The 18,173-nt window shown below is 45.6% G+C and overlaps 1 protein-coding gene across 1 annotated transcript in view; it reads left to right on the top strand.

Annotated features, from left to right (window-relative positions):
• The window catches only part of LOC117212200 (dentin sialophosphoprotein), a 149,410-nt gene that overhangs the window by 123,079 nt on the left and 8,158 nt on the right, over positions 1-18,173 (top strand). Inside the window, exons 2-8 of the mRNA XM_033456762.1 lie at positions 13,622-14,021; positions 14,291-14,613; positions 14,894-15,368; positions 15,754-15,933; positions 17,618-17,759; positions 17,842-17,972; positions 18,082-18,149. Of these exons, the coding sequence (XP_033312653.1) occupies positions 13,622-14,021; positions 14,291-14,613; positions 14,894-15,368; positions 15,754-15,933; positions 17,618-17,759; positions 17,842-17,972; positions 18,082-18,149 (1,719 nt within the window). The remainder of the gene's footprint in view (positions 1-13,621; positions 14,022-14,290; positions 14,614-14,893; positions 15,369-15,753; positions 15,934-17,617; positions 17,760-17,841; positions 17,973-18,081; positions 18,150-18,173) is intronic.

Below are 18,173 nucleotides of genomic sequence, written 5' to 3'. Positions count from 1 at the left end.
CCTAAATCGTTCTCGCATTCTCTTCGATATTGATATTCCGGGACAAACAATCGGGTTTTGATTTTACGCTTTATACTTGTATTTTGGGTTAGCGTTTCGTGCACGTTGCAGTCTGCTTCTTCTGGGCAGACCCGAAATTCAAAATTTATTTCCACGTTGTTGAAAATTTGTATATGGGTCGAGGATCTATATCGAACGTACGTAGAAACTCGGAAAACTCAATTAAGCAGTACAAAATGATCAGAATTATAAGTTTTCCCCGGTCAGTTCTGAAACACTGTGCGTGGTGTTGTTCTGTTTCTCTTGGCGTTTTCTCGTTCGACTCGGAGCGAATAAACGCGTTGGAATATTTCACGGATGCCCGCGTTCCCGCTTGGCATCGGAACAAGAGTGTCGGCCCCAACTTACGGTATATCTCGTTGACGTCGCGTTACATCGTTTATCACGCAGGGTTAAAGCGTCGTTTTACACGCCGGTCCGCCAACGTGTCTTACGCAATTCGAGAGAGGTTCTGGTCGAAAGAAATCCAAAGGCAAAGTATCTTTGCATTATTACGAGCGACCAGCGTCGTAACGTTGGATCGTAAAGCGTCTCGATGGCTGCTGAATGCGATGAGCGGTGAAACGATCTGTCGCTGTATCCAGTTTACAGGCACCGTGAAAATGGCGCGTCAGAGCCTCGAGATTAAAAACTAATCAACGTCGTTAGGTATGAAATGGTCGGCTATCAGCGAATAAGCAGATACAACTTGCTTAATGAATAGGAAAGCAGCTGTAAAATGGATAAATCGTTAAACGACGGCGATAACTCGGCGAGTAGTTAAACGTCGCTGTGTCGTGTAACGGTAGACGATGATTTCGCGTGCATAGGTAGACACGTCGAAAACGTGGAATGAAATTTTTCTAACGCGTTGAGTTAAGAATCGGTCTGATACACGCGTACTGGGTAAATCTTTCGATTCTGTTTTTCCAAAAACGAAGCGTTCTACCAAGAAAATTGTAATTGTAAAAGTTCTATGCTTTTTTCGAGTTATTTGCAGGCGAAGAATATGTAGAGGATGGTTGGTTTATTCGAATAACGAGATAACTCGCTAACGAGTATATTTAAAATGATAAATAAATTAACACAGATACTAACAGATTCACTGAAGACAGTGTAAATCGCTAATAAGATCGCCGATGGCGACATTGTTTTTCCCGGAGTTTATTTATTATTACATTACGTGTATCCTAACGATATTGCTACTCCGAGGCAAACCAACAACATGATTTGAATTGTCCTCCAGCTCATGCACCGCTGCGAATAAAATCCTATCGATTTATTCACTTTTATCCAATGCGATATTCAAGTACGCTTGATAAAACGTGAAGATCAATTTTCTCGAAGACGACTCGTCGTAGGAATTAACGTCGTTCCATATTTCTAATTCGCTGTTTCCACGCAGAATCATCGTGTTGCCGATTACATCACGATCGCTGGGACGTCCTCGATAGAAGATCAGCCAAAGCGTTTTGAGCGAGCCATTCGTGTCTAATATTTCGTTCGTGCACTTGCTCTCGTACCTCCGTTGTTGAAACCATTACACGACTAATTCTTCCTTGCCGGGCTTACGTCTGGCTCGCCACTCTCTGCCTCGTCGTCCTGCTTTCGTGTCGGATCGTTCGACGATCTCGAACCAAAAGAGTTTCTCCGCTCGCATGAATAAGTAAACGAAGAAACGAACGGATAAGCGAGTCGCAAAGGTAATAGTCGTTCGATCCTCGAGAGACGATTGCTCTCTCATCGTGGCGAATTAATTGATCGCGTCGATTGTTCTCGAGACGAGGAAGAAAAGAGAGAAAGGAAGAAAGGAGAGAGGAGGATTGCCACGGGTCTTTGTAAGCGCTCTCTTGCCATTTAAATCGAAAACGAAAGGAGTCGGGAATATCAAGCGCAATCAAAGAGTAGCGCATTATTTCGGGTAAAACCTGCGACTTTGTTCGGACGGCCATTGCGAAAGGGGTGGAGATGAGATGAGATGAGATGAGACGAGAAGAGGGTTACGAGAATTGGAAAAACGAGGATCGACGAGCTGTGTCGCTTCGGTTCGACGAGCGAGCGAGCGCGCGCGGGACCTTTCTTGTTCCCAAAAGTCGAGCTAGGTAGTTCTTTTGAACGAGCCAGAAGGAAATGAATTCGCGCGACTGCTCGTTCCAGAGAGGCAGAAGGAGAAGGACGACCAGACTTTTGATATAGTCTCTCGTTGGAGAGAGAGAGAGAGAGAGGGAGAGAGAGAGAGAGAGAGAAAGAGAGAGAAGAACAAGAGGCACAGACTCGGTTCTAAGTATAGGGAGACAGAGAGGAGCGTGTCGAAGCGAGTGGCTAAGGCTGGAAGATCATGGCGAATACCAAGTAGCAGATTCTACGATCCGTATGCAACAACGACCGCGACGTTGATGCAGATGTCGATGCGACTAACGATAGGCTCGATCGTGTCGCGAGCACGTCCGAGTCGAAACAGGATCGATCGAAAAGATTAAATTGCTGCATGTAAAGCGTCCTTTCTTAGAAGTTAATAGCACCCATTAAATTGCATTCTGTCGTCAACGATCGATTAGATTTGTCTTGTTAATTCCTTAATTTCGTTACAGACGTATTTACGCGATTGATATTCGATTCTCGACCTACGCGATTAATATTCTATTCTCAAGTAGAGGATTAATATTCAGTTCGCAAGAAACGAATAACTTGCTTCCATAACTTCATTCGCCGCAGCGTGATGACACAGACTATAGGATGAATTTTAAAAACGGTGTTCGTAACAACATTTTCTCTCCTGTACTTTTTAAATTCACAGAGTCGATCGATACTCGTAATGGAAAACGATCGACGCTGAAACTTTTCTAATTTGTGTGACAACTGTTAAGACCCGTGGATAAAGATGCTCGCACGCTACCCAGCCAGCTAGATCAATTAGGATGTCCTGCTAATACTTGGATTTACGATCACGCTATATCCTTCCCATCGAGAATACGTTGCTTTTATTGCTACCTTTCGTTCTCGTTAGCCAGTTTCCGTTCTCGAAGAACGAAATCGAAGCATTCAGGAAGCGTTAAGCGCCACGTCACTCGGAACGCACGCGAGCCTCTTGTTTTCCTTCGATTTCTCGAGCCGGTGCTTTTGTTGCTGTTCTCAAAGTTCTTCTCCTATGCACACGCACGTCAGCCAGTCAGTTTGCTCGCTAAGCAGTCGATAACGCGTTACGCAAACCTTGGTCAATTACGATCGCAGGTCTAATTAAACGCGAAGCGATGCACCGTTGTCGGTTTGCCAGAAAGGGCAGAGTCTGATAAACTCGCCGCTTACAAATGGAAACCGTCGATTCCTTTCAGCTATTCCGATCTTCCTGGAATCTCTTCTCAGGCGCCATCAGTGTGGCGTGATTGAATTTCCGGAAATTTCGGCGCTCAACGAAGATGGTCTTCGTGGAAACGTTAGATTATTAGGGACGCGTAACGTCGTTAGGATATTCGCGAGGCAACAAAGGGACGAATGGAAAGACACTGATGCAGCCGCTAAACTGGCAGGTTTCGATTGTTACGTGCGATGCCTCCGACAGTGACTGTCGAGGAAGTCGAGAATAATTTAGAGATCACTAAATGTGGACCGCTTTGTGAGTAACATAACCGGCGAAACGATGGCGAAAGTAAGCTCGAAACGGGAGGTGTAATCCGTGTCGACGACCTCTGCCGACTAATATTACTCCGTGGCGCGCAGTGTTTGAAAACGGCCGTCTCACCGGCGAAAAATAATTTCGGCTTACGATTTTGATTGTTTTTTTACTACGTAAATATTCTTCTTTTCTTTATCTACACTTCAGTAGAATATTGTTCATCTATAAAAGTGGTTTGTCTTATCACGGATTTTGTAGAGAAAGGTGCATACCTAAGCCTTGCCAAAGGATTATGGATATCATCGATAATATTCTTTGGCTCGATAACACTTTCTCAGAAAGTATTTCCCCGATATATATTTCTGATTTGATGAAATTTAAAGAATTCGCCTTTCGTGGGAAACAGCCGCTCGATTCTTCCACTCTTCCCACTCACGTTGCTCGATTATCATCGCGGTCGTTCGACCAACTAACAAAGATACGAGTATCTTTATAATAATTACAAGAAACTGCGAATTTGTGGATGGCGCAAATTAATTTATCGAATTAAATTGGTCGCTGTATCCTTTCAACGGACGACGATTCGACGATAATCGTTGGTCGCTGTGTGGTTCTTGCTATCTTTTTTTCTCTGTTCTTATTCGGTAGTTTCGCGGAGCATGGGACGTAATTGACTAACATAATCGTAAACTTGGGTCAGAAAGTCGCGTCTGCCGACTTTGATTGTCCATGCAAAACTTCGTTAGCCTAATCTCGAGTCGTCCTGACAACACTTTCTTTTTAACGTGGGAAAATTACGAGCTGTCGAGGGTACTCGTTTGCCAACGACCAAATGGAAATACGCTATTCGGCGAGGTAAAAGGAACGGTAAATGCGAAACGATGCTGTAGGACCTATTAATACGTTCACAGGCTCTTTGGAAGAAACGTAACTCGCTCAAAAGATTAATATGGTATGGAGGAACAAGGAAGATGGTTTAATTGTCATCGACTGTTCGTTACAAGTACGAGTAACAGGGAAAGTTTTTACACCTACTAATTGATTTCATTAATTTTCAAGTTGATTTCATTAGTTTTTGATCGCTTACGCGAGAATTATAACTATCTCTGTATAAAATACTTATTACAGTCCATTACAGACCGCTAATTCTAGCGTCAAAATTATATTTAAAGGGACAAAGTTTCGTACACGATAACGCCACGATAGTTACAGAACGTTGGTTGCCCGAATAAATGTTAACCGCAAATTCCTAATGATTTATGGCTGTCAGAACGTCTAGAATAAACTACCTTTTTCTCGGAAACTGTTAACGACGCGATTCATTGAAACGTTTCTAGAAACCAGAAGCTAGTACCTTCCAACTTGGAATAACACGACATCCATCGATCAAGACGGAACACCGTCGTAAATCTGGTTTGGAGCGTCAGATTCGATTAGTCGCGACTGTAGTCGGTTAAACGGGCAATTAAAACAACCGTTCAATCCGACACTGCTATCGACCCTCTCCTTTCCCACGAGCCAAGCACCGAGTACACAGCGATTCGGTTGCGTTTCGTCCTCGATGGAGAGCAGCGACTGGCTAATGACCGATTCGGTAACGATTCAAAGGGCAAACATTTTCCTTTGAACGGTGAAGTTGGAGCTAGAGTCTCCGTGAAGCCCTCGCGCGATATTATATTCTGGCGGAGCGTTGAAATATCCGCTCAAGCACCGTCCACTCGAGCCAGAGCCGGAGGTATCGTTGGGATGCCAGGATCGTTGTTTATTGGTCGCAATAATGACGGCTAAATTACCCTCCGCGGGCAGCAGATTGTTTTCAAAGCGGCCAGCTGTTGAACCAGTATTCAAACGTCGCTAGTTAAAATTACGTCGGCTCTGTCCGCGTTATAACCGGTCATTATCATTTGAATAGTTACTTCATTAGCTACTTCGATTTCATCCGTTACGATCGTTGATATTTTACGCCAAACTGTTACTTCAAATTAGTTCACGAGCTCGTTTACCTAAATCTGTAAACCCGAATGTACATCACCCTCGTCGATGATTGTTAGAAAAAAGATCTGAGAAAAGACAGCGGCAAACACTGCTTTTTAACTTTACTTCGGAACTTACTATCGTTTATGTCATCTTCTTGCGACGAATGAATTTATGGAAGCACGTAAGTCACTCGTTTCTCGACAACTGAGCGTTAAACACGCGCTTTTCTGGGTAATGAAATTAAGAAATCAATAGGAGATGGAGTTGCGCGAATTTTACTTCTCAAAGATTCAATTCGCCACTGTGTACTATATTCAGTTACTATACGATATACAGGGAACAAGAAATAGACGTTTTTCTCCTAAGTTTGGCATGGGAAAGTTGTACGAGAGTCAACTGCTACGGTTGGTTATTTTTAAACTTGGTCGACTGGCGCGTCGAACCTTGACCCCGCCAAGTTAGCGGAAGTTTCGCGAAGCCAGTTTGCTCGCCGGTATTAATTTCGCCGTTGTTAAATTTCTCTACAACCCTCTGCAATTTTTCTCGATGCCTCAAGAATCTGCCAGAGTTACTGCCTCGGGATGGATCGCAGGTCGCAACCCTTCCAACCCTAATAATCCTGCGAAAGGGTTGTCGATAGACTCGGTCCTTCCCCAAGCGTTCCTCGGAAACGAGGATTTCAGAGTCGGGGTCAATGATCGCTTCATAAATTTGCTACGTTTCTCGTCAACTTTTATCTCCATCGACGGTAGAGATTTCTTGGTGGAGAGCTGCCTTTCCCCAGAGGGATTTTTTACTCGGGAAAATTACGTAATAGGGTAACCTACGAACTTATAGGAACCCTACCGCACCCTTCCGCGCTTTCGTAACGTTAGAGCGGAGGGACAGAGAGCGCGTGTGTCGGTATTGTGCGTGCGTTCGCGTGACCGTACCGAGGATCAGTGGATTGGGCGTAGGTCAGTTATGCAACGCTGCTGGCCATCGAACATCCATCCCTGACACGTCAGCCTTCGACCAAAATTATCTTCCGAGTTTTATGCTACTTCGTATTTATTTTTCTTCGCACATTTGACTCACGAAATTATTCCAATACCCAGCGCACAACATTTTTGTGAATACGTTAAGCGCGTTGCAAATTTAATTCGATTATATCGGTAGAATTTGAAACCGGTGTAAGAGTATAGGAGTTGCAAAACGTTTATTGGCAACATACACCTGGTGGAAAATGAATTACACGGCGGTAGTCGTTTTCGATATATAATCGGAGTTAAAAGTCTCTGATCTCAGCGAATATCGAGGTTTAATAATTATCAATTAACGTACGCTCGCGACAAATATCTTGCAACTTCTGTGTATCGGTATATGCCGGGTCTTTAACGTATTATAGTCCGTAATATTATATTATTCATTTACACTTTACGATATCAGATACATGATCAATTAGGTCTCGATTACTAGAACGGAACAAATTGCGAATATTAATACAAGAGGAACGGTTACGAGTATCTCAGAGGTCTTACGGGTGCATAAAAATTTAAGTATGCGTCAAATATCTCCACCTTGCACCCTTTTTCGACTACAAAGATCGGATTTCTCGTATTTGAAGGATGGCGAACCCAATGTCGGGGGAAGATCTATACAGGATTATCGAGGGGTTCGAGAAGGGCTTTTACCGGTATTTCAATGAAAAATTTAACGAAATTGACGGGAATCGACCGACGCGACGGCTGTTCCCATCGTATAGTTCGGGACAAAGAAGAAATTGTCGAATGGCGGGGGTGTCTGTCAAGATGGCCGACGAGTCTGTCGTCCAGGATTGACCTTTTCCTGGAATAGGAGATCTTCGACCGAGATGCAGCTGCTGTATTGTTGAATAATACACCGCGTCTCGTAACTTTCGATTTTTATACGCCAGTGTCGTATATTCTTACGTGTTTATGTAATATGGAACGAAGTTATATCATCTCACGTTCGAAACCGTATCGAGAAGCAATTTATCTTTCCCACCTCAAGAAGGTATAGATTCCTTTCATTGGAAAAAGGGAAAGAGCAGAAAACTAATTTGGCCTCGTTTCGTAACTAGAGAACCGGCGTAACAGGACATTTTATTGTACAAAAATTCTAGCAATAACTTTTATAAATCTGATTGTTCGATTTAGCAGACTTCCAATCGGATTTTATCGCGTTGTATTTCGTGTATCTCGTAGCCGTGCAAGAATTGCAAATATTATGGTAGTTCTACGCTTATGAGAATTACGGTGTACGTTTCTCTATTCGTCGAAACTATTTCTAAACATTACCGTTTTATTCGACAAGATATTTTCTACCGTAGCTCTGTTCATTTTTATTGAAAGAGCGGAGGTTGTACGTACAGGGGAAAGGGAACGATATTTGGAAACGTGCACGTTTTGGAAAACGTTTTCGATCTAGGAGCAAGCAGTCGTGGTGTCGTTGCTTGTCTGCATCGTCGGTTCTAGTTGTGAATATAACTCGAGGTATTTAGGTGAGCATGCATTTCCGCCGTCGTAGGTTCAACGAGGAAAGATAGCGAGTCCTCGATAGAGACAAGGAAGGAGACATTCGTGCGAATACCATTTTCCCGACCTGCCACCGACAGAGATAGATAGACGAACGTGTGTGTTTGTGTACGTGCGCGCGCATGCGCTAGCGATGGGACCGATACAAATAAGGTTCGGAAACCTTCGACCAAACAGACGTCGAGAATGCATGATTATCTTTTGGCCTTGTTCGACGACCTCGATACATTGCAACTCCAGCTAAATTATTAAAGAATAATTTTACACACGCCAAAAGCTATAAACAAACCGCAGGCATAGTTAAAGACAGTATGGAGAGATTCGTAAGGATCCGCGAAGACGTCGAAAGCGACGTGGCGATAGTTGGCAAAGAAATATCTTTCCCAATCGGTGATATTTCGTTGAGCTTTTAGCAGCGGATCATCCGTGTCTCGGTAAGTTTGCGCCGTATTCGACCAAGCAAAGATCTCCGCGCGGTTTTAAATTCCGATCGTCGTCGTAACGTTGCAAATAAAAATTATCGTCTATCCGCTAACGTAAAAGGAAAATCGTAATCGATCGAAACAAAGCTGCATGCGAGAGCGTCATTCCCATCGCTAGTCGGTGCTGGTGGAGCCTGCTGATAAAGAAGAGGCAGTGTCTGAGGGCAGGACAGAGAGGGAAAGCTGAGTCGAGGAGGAACGCGCACCGACCTGGACAACAGAGAAGAAGATACTTCCAGCTCTTCGCGCGAGTGAGAAAGAGGGGAATGAATCCTGAGGGTGCGAGAGGGATAAGAGCAAAGAGAGAAAGGGACGCGTCGATCGCGAGGTTAGCGAGAGTGAGTAGCGAGAGAGGAACGTTTGATGGAGAGAGAAAGAGAGAGAGAGAGAGAGGTGAAGAAAGGAGAGCGAGAAAGCCAACGATAGAAGACTCGAGAAAGGGAGAGAGCGAAGGACGCGGAGGAATTAGAAGGATGGATTTCCCGAAGAGGGATAGAGAGGCACGAAGCGGAATTCTAAGAGGCCAGAGCAGGACGAGGACGTCGGTGAAGAGGCACGATAGGGAACGGGACAGAATTTGGGTCCGAGAGACGCGCGGAGGCGGACTAGAGAGGGATGCAGTTATTTAGCACGAAAGAGAGCGAGAGGCGATGCTTCTGTGACGAAGATATCGGATAAACTTAGGGGTGACGAGCTACGTGCGAGGGGCCACGACACACAGGGAATTAAGGAACGCGAGAGAGAAAGGCTAAACGAGTGGATACGCGGCGGGAGGGAACGACGGTGTTCCTCAGGCTGGAAGGATGAAAGGGCGGAAAGAATGGTGGAGTGGCCGAATGAATTCTCTGATAAGTGGGCAACGACGGAGAAAACTTGTAGCGGAAATTGTCTTATTACTTTCTGTAACCATGGACGGTCGACTTTTGAACTATTCTGTACAAAGAATCGCTCGGTTCTATGGTTCCTATGGAATTCGTGAAAGGTATGTGTACATATACAAAAGGCTTTGTCTTGTCAAAAGGAACTCCATAAATGGTGCTGCGAATGGTGTCAAGCGACACGAGCGCCGTTGTTTTGAAAATCTTTTCACGCGCTGCCATTGGCTTCGGTGCTCGATCGCATAAGCGAGAGAGAAGGAAGGATCGAGAAATTGACAGAACCCGAAGAGCCAACAGGCCGCGTCAGTGTTTCCACGTTTTCGTCGAAGGCGAAAATGCATGAAACACTCGCGTTTATCTTGTTCGCAGGAGGAACAGATGTTTCGGTAAACCGAGACGAAACGGGGGAGAACGAAGATAGGGAAAAGAGCGGCGGCAAAGTGGACAAGGGATCCTGAGAGCGAAACGTGCACTTCGCTGGTAAATAGTACGTAAAAGTGCAACAGAGGAAGACCGACCGAAGACGAACGAAGAGAGACGATAACATTGGTGGAACGGTGTATAGGAAAATAAGAGAACGGAGTGAATACTCGTAGAGAGGGAGAGAGAGGGGGAGAGAATGGGTTGGTAGATGGAAACACGGGGATATGTGTGCGAGCGTTGTCGAAGCCTTGGTGCACCTCCGAGCGGAGGAGCCACCTGTAAGGACAATATAATCGACGTAGCGTGATCCACGAGAACTTCGCCTCGCGATCCTATCGTTGCGTAGATCTCTCGATCAGAATCGCACGCGATACGCCTCGCACGAAAAATTGGCGAAAACTTGCCGCTCTTTGGATCGTTCGGATGAGAACGAATTTCATTATATTCCTCCCTGTTCCTCTATTTTGTTGTCGGAAACTGTTCGACGTCGCCCTCGTAGATTTTGACACGCGTAATCGTCGAGTTTATAGACGATTTCAACGTGCAAGGAGTTTCATTTGCGCGACAAGATGCGGCTCTTTTCGCTGTTCTCATTTGTAAGATGACGGAAAGACGCGATACGTATATTTTTGTTGGCGTTTCGCTCGAACGTCGCTGTATGACGACCAAAAAGGAATATTTCGATATAGCCAAGAGTAGAAAGGATGTGTGAGATTCAAAGAAACAGTTTTATCGTAAGCGAAGCTATTAAATGTACTTTATTGATCGTAAACGAAATGCAAAACGCTTAGGATAATAGCGAAGTATTCTCGGTTGAGCAAACTTTCACTCGATAGGCGGCAAGTATGATTTTTAATAGAATGTAGCGACTAGAAATGGGTTAGAATTAGGGTTGGGACTATACAGGTAGAAGAACGATCATGAACGACGTGGATGACCGGTCGTTGAAGAGGGCTCTCTCGAGTCGAAGGAGATTCGAGAATCGATAAAAGGAGGAGTTTCATGGCACAATGACCGTCATTCAGCAGCCGGCCGAGAGTTTAACGAACGACCGCGCGACTCCGTTTCTCTCGGTTGGCCTCCGGTCCTCGGCCGGCAGAGCGCGTCGTTGCGTAAACGCAATGTCGGAAAGGAATCGTAATGTGGAAAGGTCAGTGTCTTTCTTTCTCCGGTGACGTCGACAGGCCGGCACGAACGCGCCTCCAAAAATATCCGCCGTGGCGAAAACCATCGCGAACGTGCACCGAGCCGAGCCGACCGAGCAAACCGCGTTCTCCTTCCCCGCCTCGTCTACTCTTTCTCCTTCCCCGTCGAAGCTAGGATCGCGTTTTATCGTCCGCGAGAATTTACGCCGTCTCGGTCACTGGTCAGCGACGAGACGCGCGAAATCACGAGAAATCACGCGAACCACGCGAACAGTCGTTACGTTTCTACATCCAACTACTCGCAATCCTCGACTCGTTTCTTCGGACTCGAGTCGTTTTCGAGGTTGTCGTCGTGTAAGACGACATAAGCACGGCGACTCGTAAAACTGGAGTACGAAATGCATTAGTTCCGTCAGAACCGATCGATATCTCGGTTAACTCGAATTATGTGCAACTGTAGCCGCGCCTTCGCTCAACCAACAACCAACAAACCTTTCGTCGATGTTCCGTGTTTGTCGAAAAAGTTGTTGCATTCGATCTTAGATTTTAAACGATGCTCTATGCTCGCGCTATTTGCTGCGCGACAGTTTTCTCGGCTATGAAAAGGGCATTCCTTTATTCTGTATTGTTAAGAGCAAAGAGAGAAAGGGACGCGTCTGTCAGACGACTTCTTTGTTATTAGAAGGAAGAGAAATGGAAGTTTCGATCGATGCGAGTAATACGCGCATAACCCAATTGTCGAAGGTGTCAATCATACCTATTTAAGTCTTTTTTTCAAGTATCTACTTACATATGAATGACAGTGTATACGCAGGATTATACGTTTGCATACAATCGTAACGTCACCGTATCGTGTTCCATTTATTTCCATCGAGACCACTAAATGGCTTTGTGCCTGTTAAATAAATAAATAAATAAATAAATTATCGCTGGAAAAATTGAAAACGACCATAGAATTGGCTGGTTAACGTTGCATCAAACTGTGTATTACGCACACGTTCGGTATCGCTTGAGCGCGATGCAATTACCAGTCGCGAGCTGGTAAAAGGTTCGATCGACTATCGGGCATGATCGATATCGTGGGTGCGTGGCAGGTGTACGAAGGGAGGAAACCGTAGCTGCAGAGAGCTCGTGCGCAATCTCTCTGCGATCCGTTCTCAGCCACCATATACTTTGTAATTACCTCGTAAACAGGAGGAGGCGGTTGATCAGCGGTAAATTAATCGTCGATGTAAAACAAGAGCGTTCAAAGTCGCGGCTGCGTAGATTTATTGCTAACGAAGCGACCATGGCGATAGCAAATAGAGTAAGAGAGAAACTGGCAGTATTCGTTCGCAGGCGCACGAACAGCGGCGATGTTGCGTGCGCGCGTAAATTCAATCCTCGCTCGAACAGAGCGCCAACTTCGTTCCAGCGAGCATTCTTTTTCACGGCGAAACGTGAACTACCGCGCCTGCATGCGATACGATTGCTTTTGCAATAGCGTTCGCGTAACGCAGGTGCACGCACCGAGCCGAGAAGGTTTTCTGTTTCGCGAACTAATCAGGAATTCGCGTGCGCGCTCCAGCCACGCGTTAATGGAGCCACGACTTGGTCAGTTTGTTTCGCGGATTCGTTTCTTTTGGCTTCTGCTCTCGATTCGCGAAAGACTTTCATCCAGATTGCAGCAGCGTTTTTCGAGAATCGTAAAAGACTCTGGAGGAATCGTCGGAAGCTCGATGGGCGGGTGAGAAAGGCGTTCCGAGAAAGTGAAGCGTTTCGAGACACTTGGTCGGCTGTAATTGTAATCCTCCTGGTTCCTGCAATCTTTCCTTCGTTCCTCGCAAATCACCGAACCGACGAGGATGAACGAGTCGAGCGGCTCGTGGCACTGGCGGCCTTCCCAAACGTTGGGCCAATTGCCAATGTCTGACCCTGTAATTAGGTTTGCGCTGCTGTAATACCATTACCCCGTAACCGTGCAATTTCCCTGGTAGCCGTTCCCGACCTCCCGGACCCGTTCTTTCAACCTGATGTACATATACACCGAACCACACTCTTCCCGATCGCCAACACTTGTAAGAATCGACATCTCGGAGACATCCTCTCGATACATAACGGTTTAGAATTTCTATTGATAACGTTTCTATTAAAGTAAGATATGAACTACCGTCTAAAGAAAACTAAAGCGTATTATGTTTCGAAGATTATATTATCAACGTGTTTTATCGAACCTTACACTTGTCAATTCTCGAAACGGCACTATCGGATTATACATGACGATTATGATTTACGATGTTCAATTTTATTTATTATATATAATCTCTGCGACAGAAATTGATAATAAACTTCGATGAAACTAAAAGTTCGAAAATTACGTAATCGAGCCTTAACTCGTTAATGGCGCAACGATACCAATTGAAAGTTTGGAACTCAGTCTTGCGACGTATGGACTGAAGTATGCTCGAAATTTGTGTTATTAGATCGTATCGAGAATCGTGTGCGAGTCAGCAAATATTTAAATTAGCATTGTTGAAACGTTTTTCAGTGGCGTTGCTGTGTCTTGCGGGGAGTGCAGCAGCAGCGGTACCAGCGATATCACGGAACCAGGTTCCCCGTGCAGCACGAGCAGCGACGAGGGGGTAGCGATACGTGGCGCGTCCGCCAGTCCACTTCCGTCCCTACCCAAGCTGGCGCCGTCCTCGCAGATCAGTACCAGGCCCCAGTGGCCCTGGACCCCGCCACTGGCAGCCACCGCGTGCTCGACCTACAAGAGGCTGAAAGGCGAGCCCGAAGCTGGCACCCTCCCGAGGTCCGGGGCCGCGGACCCGACCTTCCGAGGCACCATCAAATCTACCAGCAAGTCTAACGCCGCCCATCATCATCACGAGTCCCAGGGCAAGATCACCGAATACTTCAAAACTCAGATCAAACCTCAGCAACCCAAGGTAACGAGATCTGTTCTTCAAATTTTTTATCGTGTCCGATATCTGTAAGACAATTTCTGCGATATCCGATATCGAGAACCAACTGTCCTTGAAATACGCATAATGGAAGATTTTGGGCGTGAGCCATGTCTTCGATGAGAATGTGTTTCAACGTCCGATAGGGACGTACACTTGTCGAGCTCATTACGATACATAGTCTTGAAATTGTTAGAAAATTGGAGTCGAAGGTTTCGTCGTTAATCCATGCGTGTTGCGATATGTGTCGATAGATCAAGAAGAACAGCGAAACCATGTCGGTGCTGGTTGCGAAGAGTTCGTCGGAATTTCGGAGGCCAGCGACGGTGCAAAGGAACAAAAGCGGACTAGCCAAGTATCTAGGTACTGTATCGCCAAACGGGAGAACGAACTCGAGCAACGATTGGGAAGTAAGATCTCTGACAATGTCTCCGCCACCTACGAAGAAACCACCGCCGGTGATCGTACCTAGGGCCAACGGTAAGATGGACAAGAAGTTGACGAAGCCGGTGCCCAGCCTACCCATCTCGAATGACGTACTGAAGAACATACCGAGCTGTAAAATCTCGTCCCTCAGGTAGGCCAATTGTACTCTTCCAAGCGTGCCGAATTTTTCGAGCAACGCTTAATCCTCTGTTCGTCTAGATCGTTGCGTATTTTGATACTCTTGGTATACGGTGCACGGTTCACAGAAAATAGTATCTCTCTTGTATTACTTGTCTGCAATCTTTTCATAGTGACCGTACGTACGTATCAGTTTCGGTTGTTTTCGTTAACGAGAGGATCCAGGCAACGAAGATAGAAGTAACGATGTTGCTTAACACAGTCTGAATTTTAAATATGTTGTTACGAAATAGGTTGACGTCGGAAGCAACTTCGAACGCGAAAAGTAGCTCGCCACCTTCGACCCCGGCTCCTGCTCTCAGCAGCGACGCCACGACTCTCGACTTCAAAGGTTGCATTCTGTCGAAGCCGCACGTGAACGAGAACAACAACCTGACGAACGGTTGCGGAAGCATCCTGGGCTCGCTGAGATCTCAAAGTAGCCAGGATCCATTAACGAGGTTGTCCGTTCCGGAGGACACCGACGATAGCAAGGAGAGACAGGTGAGTCCAGCGGACGAGGACGACGTGGAGGAAGAAGAGGAGGATTCGAGGAGCAGCGAATTGAAACCACCCCTATCGCCGATACTCTCTGCGCCGACCACCATACGATTTCCCGCCAGAGAACCGGAGAAAGACAGACAACAGGCCACGGATAGCGGAGTCTGTCGATGGGACAAGTGCGAGGAGAGCTTCGAATCGAGCGGAGAGCTACTCGAACATCTACAGGTACGACATTTTTATAATATCCCGCTATATAGGTGCCGGCTCGAATCAGGAAGAACATCCGCAGGCAGAGCGTTTTTATCCGATCGATCGGTTCCATGAGTAACTTGACCGTACACAGGAATTAGCGAAGCTCGTGTATCGCGTTTCGCACTTTTCTGTTACATTGTCGTCACTCCGTGTACAGCACACGAAACGTCGAGTCCCAATTTTTTTTCTTTTTTGTTATTTTTCGTCCATGTTTTTTGTCGCGTAATCGATATTGCAATACCTACATGGCTACCGAGTATCCGCTGGATATAATTTCGTTGCAACATCGTGCGACACCGTGCCGTGCTACGGTCCTTGGCTCGGAAATGTTATTCATCGACAAACTGCTACGTTTCAGGTAGCGCACATCAACACGCAAACCGGAGGTGATAATTTCGTCTGCCAATGGCAAGGCTGCAAGGTGCAAGGGAGGAGTTCCTGTTCGCGAAGGTGGCTGGAACGACACGTGTTGTCTCACGGAGGCAACAAGCCCTTCCGGTGTATAGTCGACGGCTGTGGCAGCAGATTCAGCTCTCAGGTAATGCCTCGTATTCGATGGTTGCCGCAAGCATCGCCTTTTTCATTTGGACGACCAATGGAAGCGATCTCTTTCATACGCGAAGGATGTTGGTGAATTTCATTGTATCCTGTGCTCTTTCTCCTTTTCCATTCATGCGCTTCACGCCGTATTAATTATTTGCTTTTCATTGTGTTTCTGGCCAAAAAAAAAGCGATAGAAAAAGAGTCGATCGCAAACGTAAGCCCTTTCGTTGTATTTGTGTTCATCTGGTAAAAAACGTGATCCAAGGTAAGTCGATCATGAATGTACGTCGACTGGTTTGCTTCGACGATAAAAACTTGAAATTTGCTCGTGCTAAATAACTTGTTTCATTCTCGTCGTAGCAATGTGCCAACAAGAGAATCCTTGTTACGACGGATATTCGAAACTTTTCATTCATCTATGTATCGACCATACATCGATCGTAAATATAAATATTTCGCCGTGTTTCTGCCTATCTGGCAAAAATGCGATCGAAGGTAGGTCGACCGTAAGCGTACCGCCGACTGGTTTACTTCGATGGTACAAAATTAAAATTTGCTTCGTGCGAGCTTCTTTCGTTCTTATAGCGTCGTCGCTACTAACATAATCGTTGTTGCGATCGACATTCACGCTTCGTTCGTCTCGAGACCAGATCGAAAATAAAAAGTCTCCACGAAGATCGTGGCATCGCCGTAAACTCGATGCTTTTTGTTTCCTCGGGTACTCTTATCGTTTCTAATCGTCGTCGATTGTTCTAACTTTGCCTTTCCTCCTGTGTATCAAGGAATCCCAGAACCTATTTCCGTCATCGTATACGGTGAATTTCATAATGTTAAATTTAAGCCGATTTCGAATATCGCGATATGAAAACTAATGAAACTTGTTTTTCCTGTTTATCAAGCGTTCAACGATCAAACGTTCAAGTACAGATCAAGTGCAGATGCTGAGATGTTTTTTTTTCTATGTCGTTGTCACTCGATGTTGCTGACGTTGGGTAATGTATACTGTATCTAAACGAGGGACTACGTATTCGTTGCTGATCCTGAAAGCGGCGCGATCTCAATAATACCGTACTCCCTCTGGTTACCGATGTATGTAGAACGCAAGCGAATCTGTGCCGGTTAAGATCCAAAGAAAATATTTTTACGTAGACGCTTGGTTCGAGTTTCGATCTACTGATTTTCCATCAATTCACACCTCGGTCGATCAGTCTGTGTGTCTTGAAGAAATCTGTCTTCTTTTGTCTTAACCGTTACCACGCGTGTTCGTGCGTACGTACATGGTTGACGCTGTCTTCAAAAGGCGGGCACTTTCCAGGGACAGTTTTTAAAAACTGTTCACCCGCGGCAATCTCTGGTTGGATTTGTCTTATCTTGCTTTCTCTTTCGTCTTTCGTCGTGTTGTGTTTCGTGAAACGAATCGTACTTTTCATTATTCTGGTTACCGACGTACCCAGATTTGTCTGTCTTTGCACGGTACGATCGGTCCTTCGTACTTGTACTTTCATCCCTTCATGAACATCGATTTCAAAGCACCTCTGCGATATCTCGAAAATTGAATTTACTTTTGGATACAAAATTTTTGAATAACCGAAGATGATCCTTCTCTATGGACCACGGGGACCACGCTTTCCCTGGGAAGTGGCCACGTTTTAGATTCTAATTGGCGAATCCTTTTACAGACCGCTCTCGAAAGGCACGTGAACGGACACTTTAATCAACCGGAAACCAGCAACAACAACGCCAGACGAAGCTGCGAGAGCGGAGGAAAACTGGTCAGAAGAAACGGGAAGAGACTTCGATACAGGCGACAACCTTGGTCAGGTAAACATCGTCTTTTACGTTTTCTCAGTCTTCGCGACTTTTTCTTTACGGTTTTCGTCACTGTTCGCTTTTTCGTCCACAGCGAGACTCTTCGATTACTTCGACTCCGGGGTGATGGAGGGTCTTCAGCACAGGTTACTTCAACTAGCAAAGTCGAGGACGCAAGGTCGTCTCGCGGAGACACCAGGAAATTCGATGGCCCTAACTAGTCAAGTACGTCGGATAGAAATAGACCGTCTTTGGCGATTCATCGACCAAATTATTTTTCAATTCAAATAATTCTATTTAAATAATTTTAATCGAATAATTTTTTTTTTTGTAGATATTAGCCCGAAGAGTAGAAATGGACGGAAAAACTAGAGTCCTGTTACGGTGGTATCCTCCAGACATGTAAGTAGTTTAGACGTTTCCTTC

This window comes from Bombus bifarius, unplaced genomic scaffold, assembly GCF_011952205.1.
Source record: "Bombus bifarius isolate JDL3187 unplaced genomic scaffold, Bbif_JDL3187 scf7180000008286, whole genome shotgun sequence".
Lineage (NCBI taxonomy): Eukaryota > Metazoa > Arthropoda > Insecta > Hymenoptera > Apidae > Bombus > Bombus bifarius.
Note: the sequence above shows the minus strand (reverse complement) of the source record. Positions and strands in the feature narration are given on the sequence as shown.